Source organism: Montipora foliosa, chromosome 4, assembly GCF_036669935.1.
Source record: "Montipora foliosa isolate CH-2021 chromosome 4, ASM3666993v2, whole genome shotgun sequence".
In the NCBI taxonomy this organism is placed as follows: Eukaryota; Metazoa; Cnidaria; class Anthozoa; order Scleractinia; family Acroporidae; genus Montipora; species Montipora foliosa.
The window spans coordinates 12,818,626-12,828,435 of NC_090872.1; the positions used below are offsets into that span (position 1 = coordinate 12,818,626).

General features: G+C 38.3%; 1 protein-coding gene and 1 long non-coding RNA gene across 8 annotated transcripts in view; one reads left to right on the forward strand and one right to left on the reverse strand.

The window, feature by feature from the left end:
* LOC137999911 (uncharacterized) overlaps positions 1–8,796 on the reverse strand; it is a 69,788-nt gene extending 60,992 nt beyond the window's left edge. For all 3 annotated transcript variants that reach the window (XR_011123029.1, XR_011123028.1, XR_011123030.1), the window contains exons 1-2: positions 8,132–8,796; positions 7,717–7,780 (exon numbers count right to left, since the gene is read on the reverse strand). This is a non-coding gene — a long non-coding RNA (uncharacterized lncRNA). The remainder of the gene's footprint in view (positions 1–7,716; positions 7,781–8,131) is intronic.
* The window catches only part of LOC137999895 (T-box transcription factor TBX20-like), a 24,768-nt gene continuing 16,062 nt past the window's right edge, over positions 1,105–9,810 (forward strand). For all 5 annotated transcript variants that reach the window (XR_011123024.1, XM_068845862.1, XM_068845861.1 and 2 more), the window contains exons 1-6: positions 1,105–1,241; positions 1,609–1,873; positions 3,905–4,178; positions 4,867–5,025; positions 6,036–6,112; positions 7,450–7,622. Coding sequence is in view for 4 of the 5 variants with exons in the window: in XM_068845862.1 (XP_068701963.1) it covers positions 1,154–1,241; positions 1,609–1,873; positions 3,905–4,178; positions 4,867–5,025; positions 6,036–6,112; positions 7,450–7,622 (1,036 nt within the window). In the remaining variant the exon portion in view is untranslated. The remainder of the gene's footprint in view (positions 1,242–1,608; positions 1,874–3,904; positions 4,179–4,866; positions 5,026–6,035; positions 6,113–7,449; positions 7,623–9,810) is intronic.

Below are 9,810 nucleotides of genomic sequence, written 5' to 3' on the forward strand. Positions count from 1 at the left end.
TTTAACCCACTATCAACAAACAAGTCGGTTATGAAAGGAAATTCGTCATATTTTTTGAGGCAGAAATGGGATCGATTCCTTCATAAGGAAAAGATGGATGGTGTTGATAAACGCTGATATGCTTTTATACATTTAAAACCATGGAAATCTCAAAGGAAGGATTACACCTTTGAGGTATCACATGTGCCTAGAGTTTTTGATGGGCTGAAAAAGGCCAGTGTTCCCAGGTTAGTTGTGAAAGTCATATCTCTCTCAATGTATTGTTCTCAGTAATGAATAATCGTCTAATAGTTTTCTAAAAGGCCGTGGCACAGCCCGTGGCACATGTCAAAAAATGCACTGCTATTGATTGTCCAACTAACCGGTTATGCAGTGTGGGAGGACTATCGCATTGCCGATTGGTTGTTTTTTACTTTGTAATGACGAAATAAATGTGACTTGTTGAGGAGAGCGTAAGAGAGAGCATCCACCGGAAACGTTTTAGAGGACGATGGCCAAAAACTGAGTGATACGATATTGTTTGTCTGTTTTGCGCACGCGAACCAGTTCATCGAATGTTCCAGGTCTTTCCTTCATCTTCCAACCTGAAACTCTTCGAAGGCAGTCAAAAAGGATTATTGGGATTTTCCGAATCAGAGTTTCAAATCAGTTCTTCCTCGATATAGTTTAATGCATGAGCGATTTCAGCATTTGTTGGAAGAATACTCCGATAGCCTGAGTTCCTCGTGTGAGATTATCCTGTGTATTGTTACTTCTTGTCCAACTGTACAGGTCATCAGAGGTGATGGTAAAGCAAGATAACGAATTCACATGTCAAATTGTCTAGACCTATTCTGGTCCATGCGTTATCCTACGTGATATTTCCTTCACGTGAATCCAAAATGTCAAGTATAAAGCACAGAATACCTTAAAATATATCCATTGAAAATCCGACACGTAATATAAATAATTTTGCTGCCACCCACAAACTAATTTTTGCACGACCATTTTGCAGCTATGACTTTAAAAGTGTTTCATTTCACATTCTTCGTAACCTCATGTTATGATTGGCTTATACAAAGAATAAGCAGCGATCAAATCAACAGTTTCATTAATAGCTGTTTTCTGGAGACACAATGGTGTCGTAAACTGTTAATTCACGCGAAACACCATAATGGCTGAGTACAACCCTCCGCAGTCGCATCTCTCTTTCAAAGCCACTGCATTCTCCATTGCATCCTTGATGGCTTCGGATGGAACCGGTACATTTGCTCTAGACGCTGCCCTTAGTTCAACCTGCCTCAATAAGCAAACATCTTTGATCAAACAGATTGCTTAAACTGTCTTTGAAAGATCCAGAATCGAGTTAATGCGAAAACTAATGGTTATTTTAATGTAAAATGCGGCTTTGTACGTGACGTTCTCAGCAGGCCTTGGTTTGTCTTAACTGAATCAGTGAAGGTGACATCGAACAAAGAACGGAAGACCTTACATAAGATGACCTTCAGAAAAAGATCCTTTTTCCAGTGATCTTAGGAATTAGAGATAGTTAATAACTTTTTAATTTGAGCACGATCTAGTTGGTTTGATTCAGTACTACTTTAAGCTAGCTTTAGTGTTTCCCTTCAGCCACAGATGAAACAAAGCCGAGGAAAAGTCGATGGTGTGAGGACGATGCTGTGCGGGAGTCTACAGATACAAAGAGATTTAAGCTGAACCAGGACAGTGACGGAGACCATACTTTTGCAAAAGCACCAAAGCCAACAGGTTTTTCTTATGAAGTCTCTGAACTCTCACAAGATATAGAAAGAGTCACAGCAACTCTAGAAAGTCGAGAGCTGTGGGATCGGTTTAACGAACTGGGCACTGAGATGATCATAACGAAGTCTGGCAGGTAAATTTGTCAAGTTACGCGGCGCACGGAACGCTCGCTTTCACGAGACGTTTTTCTCATTCTCCCTAAACATGAACTCACTTACATTTCCTGAAGGCTTGGACAGCCGCTGGATTTTAAAAACAGACCGCAATGCAAAGACGCCATCTTTAAAAGCTCGATAACCGTACAAATCTGTGCCGCGACTGAGAGCACAGAAGCGTTACGAGCACTAATAAACGGTGCCTTTTAATGCCCGGAATTGAAACAAAACTAAAAAAACGTCAACAGCAAAAACTGAATAAGTATTAATAAGCATTTCAACCAGCCGGACGCGATAATGTGATTTGAACTGGGCATGGATCGCGACAACCACAAAACTCTTCACACCGTGTTTTATTTATTGGCTTATTGACAGGTATTGTGGGAAAGCTTCGTGGCCGACTCACGAAAGAGATAGCATGTTACTGTTTTGATTTTCAGCTCCAAACAGTGACTCACTCAAACGAATCAATGTATTAGAGCTAACTTGTGCCACAATTTTTCTTGTGCGACCAATGTTGCAGGGTGAGTTGTCGTTATTTTCCACAGTTTATCCTCAAATATTTCCGATAAAGCCCTGATGATAGCCGGGTCAAATATGGCGAAAAGGATGCAAAGTAGCACAAATTAGCTGCATCACTAGCTTTTTTGTTCCATGGATCAAGGTTAATAGTTTTTGACCTTCATCAGCCATGACTTTAACCAAAGTCACCTGAACCAAAGTATCCAGATTTTATATGATCGATAACAGTGGAAAGTGCTTTGCTCAAGACTGCAAACTTTTTTGAAGAAATCAATGAGCTTGAAAAAAGTGAAAACAATATGCAAAATATAGTATGCAGTAATAGGAAGGAGTGAAAAGGCAACTACGTTTTTGGATGTTTTCCTTTAAAAATGGACTTGTAGTTAGACTTGTGGTCTTCGAGAAGTATTTTATTCTAACTGCATGAATACAAGTTAGATTATTTGCGTTCTGCAAATGGTGTATTTTTAAAATTTGCTTAGTCCAACATATTGAGTCTTCGGATGTCCAAGACATACTGGAGGGTACGAAATCAGTGCCCAACAAATGAATTGGGTAAACATGTACCCCAGTTCAAATTATATCAGGGCTGTCTTGACTCGGCAAGAATATTAAAACTATGGATTAGAATCAAAAGGCAAACCTCTATTAACGAATACGCAAGAAAATGGGCATTTGAGGACAGGCACGAGAAAAATAAACATTAAATAAGACTTTTTAATAAACCATACAATTCTAAAATAAATCATCATAATGAGAGAGGTTGCCTCCACGAAAATGAGAAATAAATAGCAGCCATTGGTATCATTGGAAGATCATAAAATAGCATGATTTTTTTTCTTGAAATGCCTCTCAAAATTTAGTTGAGATACAAAGGTATCTACAGGTATGAAGAAACCGTAAGAACATCTACACAAGGGTCTTAAGACTTCACGCAACCGCAATAACAAACATGGACAGTTCACGGATTTGAACTACATTCCATCTTTCAATTCTCAATGCTCTGATTTAATGTGAAACCATTTCTTCAACACACTGAGAGACGACAACAACAAATGGAAGGATGTAGTGTCACAGTGTTGTCGACGTGTTAAAGAAAAGAGACAACGTGCCACGTTTCAGAAATTTTCATTGTTTTTAACACGTTCACCGTTTACATCGTCAACAAGAAAAGTAACTTGAAGTAATCAATATTATTTTCAAGCATTGTTATTATTTAGTCTTAGACACTGAGAGGTCAATTTAAACTCAGTTGAACTCGATTATGAAAATTTTTCAACAAATCCAGGACTGCGTTTATGTTTCTCAAAGCTGGAGCTTACGTAAATTTATTAGTGTTAAAACTGAAATTTCGTTCATTTCAGCCCAAGATCATATAACATTTGTTTTCAAAGTATACTCAGTTTAATATCCTTACACTTTAAAGGAAAAATGTGCGAAAGTGAGCAATAATCCCTCCGTTAATTAAGTGATTATTTCTTTCCAAGGAGGATGTTTCCGACTCTTAAGGTGTCAATAAATGGTGTCGACTCAAAAGCCAACTACTTGGTGCTCATGGATATTGTACCTGTGGACGAGAAACGTTACAGATACGCCTATCACCGCTCTACTTGGCTTATTGCTGGTAAAGCTGATCCACCAGCGCCCGTTAGATTGTACATGCATCCAGATTCTCCATTTACTGGCGAACAGCTGCTTAAGCAGATCATATCCTTCGAAAAAGTTAAACTCACTAACAACGGAATTGATCAACCAGGCCACGTACGTATGTAGTTGTATAACTGATGTGAGTAATAAATATACTCCGTGTGGTGAAACATCGGCTGCTTTTTTCAAACTGTAACCATCCTTTGTCTTCCATTGTTCCCACGAAGATAACATTCATTATTTCAAAAGCGGATGAGATTCGACTAGAGTATTTTTCTCTTTTCTCCGACCTAACCTAATTCTACGTTTTCTCATCTGGTGGGAAACAACCCCTTTTTCACTTTTAAGAAAGACGCCAACGAATTCCTATCCTCGATTGAAGTATTTCCTGAAATCCCAATGTTCAAATTTGGTCGGACAGGCATGCAGTCAGCAAAGGAGCTCTTGCTTAGTTATTGATGTATTTCTGTAATACTCGTAAATTCAATATTCGTATCTCAACGTCTGGTTGGGAAGGGCTTAAAAAGAGCATTTGAAAAATAAATGAAGCTAAGCCATATCTTCCAAGCCTATGATACAGGAACTGAATTCCAGTGAGCGGAATTCATTGCTGGTGCGATTTTTGGAGACGGGACGTTAGCCTGGTTCCATTTTGGTCAAATCATCATACTTAGAAGTCACAACACGTTGCTTTTGTTCCTTTATTGCTCTTGCTCATGAGAGCCATTTGCATATTTTTCATTACCATCGCTCATTTCGTTCTTCAACTGAGGCAATTGAAAAAACAATTTTTTATCACCAGATCGTCCTGAACTCTATGCACAAATATCAACCTCGAGTACACGTTGTCAAAAAACAAGACCACAAGGCATCAGTGATTGATCTTAATTCCGAAGAAGTCAGAACATTCGAGTTCCCCGAGACAAGTTTCATCGCTGTGACCGCATATCAGAACCAACTGGTGAGCAAACCATACTGAACTTTGTGTTACTTTCATCTTTTCCTGCTTGAAACTGAAACTACATAATACTAAATCACAATAAAAGACAACGATGGTTTAATTTGCATCATTTTTCAAAGACATGCCGTAACGTTTTCCCTCCATCTCTTTAGCCTTTGTAAAGATATGAGGGATTGACTTCCCTATGAGTATACACTGCGAATAAGTAAATAACATGACAACTTCCAACCGCTTGGTTTCAAATGGCTTCAATTTCTAGATCAATAACCTCGATTAAGTCAGTTGCTACTCATTGTATTTTCATCCACCTTGTCAAAGAACAATGATGTTTCCCCACATACGAAAGAGCTTCCCCTCCTTATAAAGCTCTTTGCACGATGAGAACCTCTTTCATTTGATCTTAAAAGTGTTCGTTTCTCATCGATACAATGAAAGCTGTGATTAATATGTTCGTTCGGGAAGCGTCGATAGCAACATGCTTCATTTCTACGAAAGAGTCTGCGTCGATTTTAACCTTCAAGCAAGTCCATCACAAAAAGCTACCATCAGCAATGAGTAGCAATTATTTCTTTTAGTTTAATCAAGTAGATTAAATTTAACCAAAATTAAAACCGTGCTACTGTATAAACAGTATAAAGCTCAAAATGCACTGCTTCAATCGTTTCGGTTCAGCCAGTGCCATCCTTACAGCGTTACAGTTATCCAGAAGTACGCTGCCGAGCGCTGCCGTTAGCCGGGGAACCGTTGCCATCATTTTACATTAAAATTTGAGTCATAACTTGGAGACAGTATTGTTGCAGCAAACAAAAGCTTCAGCTTCCGGCCAAAGTTCAAGAGTTAAGATTTGGTTAGCAGTGATGTTTGACGCATAAATCCTTTTCAATGCCACTTAGTCTTAGGTGACTGAGTTGTTGTTGTTGCTGTTTTCATCATTAAGCTGCCAGTTTACATTTAGTATGTGAGTATTCTTCTGATCCGCAATGCCAAAGCAATTATTGTCTTTATTGCAGATCACTCGTCTAAAAATCGACAGCAACCCGTTTGCAAAAGGATTTAGGGACTCCATCAGAATATTACCGATGCAAAGGTAACCTAAAAGTAAAAGACTAATAACAATAAACCATATAAGCGTCTTTTTATCTCTTTCACCTTTACTCCAGAGCCTGAAGATTCTTTAAATAATACAAGATACACGATTTAGTGTACTGATGAACTGCATTAATGCATTACCAGAAGATTTAAAATTAATCTCTTAACCCTGTCCTGTAAGTTTCATTGTGATATTGGTTCTCCTAGGTGAAGCAATATGATGCTGCGACTAATGAAGAATTTCTAGTTAAGAACTGAAATATATTCAGAAACGAACTCAGCTGTGACGAGAGTCATACCCGTACCTTTTAACTCAAATAGATTCTTCTCAAGGGTTTTAACTGCGATGTTCTTCGGTCTTTGGAAAAAGTGACTTCAGCTTAATTCTCGTCCCTCACGCTCAATTTCTCTCAAATATTATTTTTAAATTATAAAAGCCTCTCTCCTTGCCCTAATACTCCATGATCTTGTGAAATTTCATATAGCTTTTTTTCTATTTTTATATTTCATAGACAGCTATTTAGTCTGGCTCCCTGGCTCGCTTTGCTTCTTAGTTATTTTAGGGGGAGCAGTTTCACTTCGTATTTAATTTGCCTATAAAACTTGTATAGACATGTGGAGGAATAAATTTGTCATTATTGCTAGCAATGCTGCTGGATTGGGCACTATATAACAATGAAGTTGATTCAGTTTGTATCAAGTTTGGATAAAGTCATCGAAAAAGGGTTGTTTAAACAAATTTTCTATATCACATGCGTCTAAAAACAAACTCAACTTGAAGCCATGATGCCCCATACTGCACGTTGTTTTTTTAGAGAGGCAAGAGTGATTTTTCATACCTTGGAAAAGAAGCTTTCCGATTAAAAACCTGAACACTGTTTAGATCCAGAAAACTGGTTTGAGTGTTAAAGTGTAACTCTCATAGCATACCAACGACAATTTCAATTACCGAACGGGATCAAAACTTGAAAAAAAAATGTATGCAAAATCATAATTCCAGAATTCGTGTAAGGCCCCACGCGTGGATAAATAGTTTTCCTACTTTTAGCTCGTCTGTATCAAACGAAACTAAAATCAAAATGATGTTTTTCGTCTGCACTGCCTAATCCCAAAATAATACGTTCCACACCCAAACATAAAATGAGGAAAACTTTTGATGCCCTGTGCATAAAAGACGTTAATGATGTCATTTAAACTGCATAAAGTGCTGCAGCTACTCATAATTCCTCCATGCGATGGAGTTCGATCGTTTAACATTGACCCGATTTAAAACATGGCGTTCTTGAAAATACAACACATCACTTTAATCTCGATTATTCCTCCTTTCTTTTCAAGGGAATGTCCTCGTGCTCACATACAAGCATGTCCCCAAGGTCACGGCCCTGATTCTGTAAGAACCGCATATCTGCCCAATCACTTCATGCCCTCCTCGATCTTAAGACGAGATAATCAAGTGGAACGGAAAGACGTACAGCATTGCACTGGATGTATGGCCAGTATTAATGAAGGTCAGCTAATTAAGGTCTTCATTTCGTGTCCTCATGGAAAGCGCTAATAACGTCAACATGTAAGCGAGGATGAAAGAGGCTCGATTCAGTTTACCTTTTTGAGCTATTTGTCCAAAGTTTTCTCCCCCGGGCATGTTAGCTCCTCTTTGTATAAAGTCCTGAAGTAAAAGAAAGAAATCTAATTAGATAAGGCAATGTTCTGACATTTTCGCTACCTTATCGGGCGATTTTTTCCGCAGTCTTTGCATCTTCCATCTCAGCACAGTCAAGCAATAAGTTGAAATAGTGATCATGATTGAGGCTTTAAAAATAAACTATAAGGATTTGTTTGAGTTTCTTTCCCCATAATCTCAAGATGATGTCTGTTGTCTAAGAGTGAATTTTCCTTAATTGGAAGGAAGATCTCATTATCACCATCTTAATATTAGTTAAATAAAACTATCTCTGGTTAAAAACAGGGTATAAACAAAAAGAACTCGCTCGAAACGCGGGCTGCAGTTCAACCTTACCACATTTCGGAAAGAACCTTTCACTAAGGACTATGGTTTTACGCTTTCTCCGAGTTCTTGTGAGTAAACGTTTCAGACATTAGATGTCACACAGAGATCTAATTTTGTCTAATGACCGTAAGAGTAAGAAATACCTCTTACAGTTAGTGGGATTTGCGAGGATCTTCCACCAGTTGGCAAGGGTTGTCTTTCGGTAGAAAAATGCACCTCCCTGATGAAGTGGGTAGAAATCTGTCTACAAACAAATCTCAGGTTTGTAATCGGATCTCTTGTTGTACAGACACTCGTACAAGTCTCCGCTTTTGCTTGGAGGTCACCGGTCACTTGGCCGGAGCAGGGCCTGGTGAGGCGTCACATCTGCATTTGAGTTGAGTTTGTTGGTTCTCTACTCTGCTTCGAGAGGCTTTTCTCCGGGTACTCCGGTTTTCCCGTCTCCTTAAAACGTTTATGAGTTGATTTGATTTGATTTGATTTGATTTATGCCCCAGCGCTAAATAAATGGGGATTACGTCACTCGCTCACACAACCGCTCTTCCTGTGGTAAATGAGGAAAGGACTTGAGACTGAGCCATATGAATTTATGTCTTTTGACACTGTAATGTAGCCCTAATGCTTCGCCTTTTACGCGACCCTTGAATGCAGGAAATTAATTGTAAGGGTTTAGCAGCTCAAAGTATCCCGTCAAGGTTAGGCTTGTCTTTACTGTTGTTGCCAATTTCAAGTTTCCTTTATAACGTTGTTTGTTAACATTCATTTTAGCTGAAAAGTCAAGTTTAGTGTATTTCTCGTAGCATCCTTCTGCAGTAAATGATCCTCTGGCGTTCAACGCAGCACGGAAAGCTAATAGTCGCATACGACGTGATTTCTCTTGGGGTGTGGGTTTTGTCTAATTTTTGGCAAATACACAACTCAAATTATTTGGCTTATCCAATTTGCATTGGAACTTCATAAAGTACTGTATAAATAACTAGCCGGATTATCCTGGATATTTTTATCATTCTTAGTTTTCAGTTTACCATTTTGCGAAATCTGAGGTGCTGTATTCAGTTTGATTTTCGTTGTTTACAATTTTCCTCTTCTACCAACAAGACACTGGGCTTAGTTTACTTTATACGAGTTTGCCTTAAAAATGTATAATGATACATTAAACAAGTTCCCGCAGGCGTCATCGGTAATGGGATTGGCCCATTTAACATTTTTCAGCTACAGTAGTATTTAAATCAGTGCTATAATAAAACTAAATTCTGTAGGAAATCTTTTAATCCCTTCAGAGATTAAAATGGAAGCAAGATCTCGTTAAATCGTAAGAACGAAGTCTATAAAAAGAAAAATCTCTCACACTGAGATATAATGCAATAAATGTTCTATTTGAGGAACTATCGGAAACTGGCTGAGCCTATATCCTTCAAATGAAACACTGCTCAGTCTCTTAAACTGTGGGGCTTTTTGATTCAGTATTGAAACTGAAGGAGTTTTAACTCGCTAAAGACCGAATTAAGGTTTTAAATCAGACAGAGGCAACACACAGACGATTACTATTGTTGGAAATTGAACTGAGTTTAAGCAGATTTACCGTACGTTAATTCCTGTGTAACTTCTGTTGTCAACATCACCAAAATAGCCGCCAAATTGAAAAATCTTAAGGTTACTAAAACCTATTACCAACACAGGAATGAAAA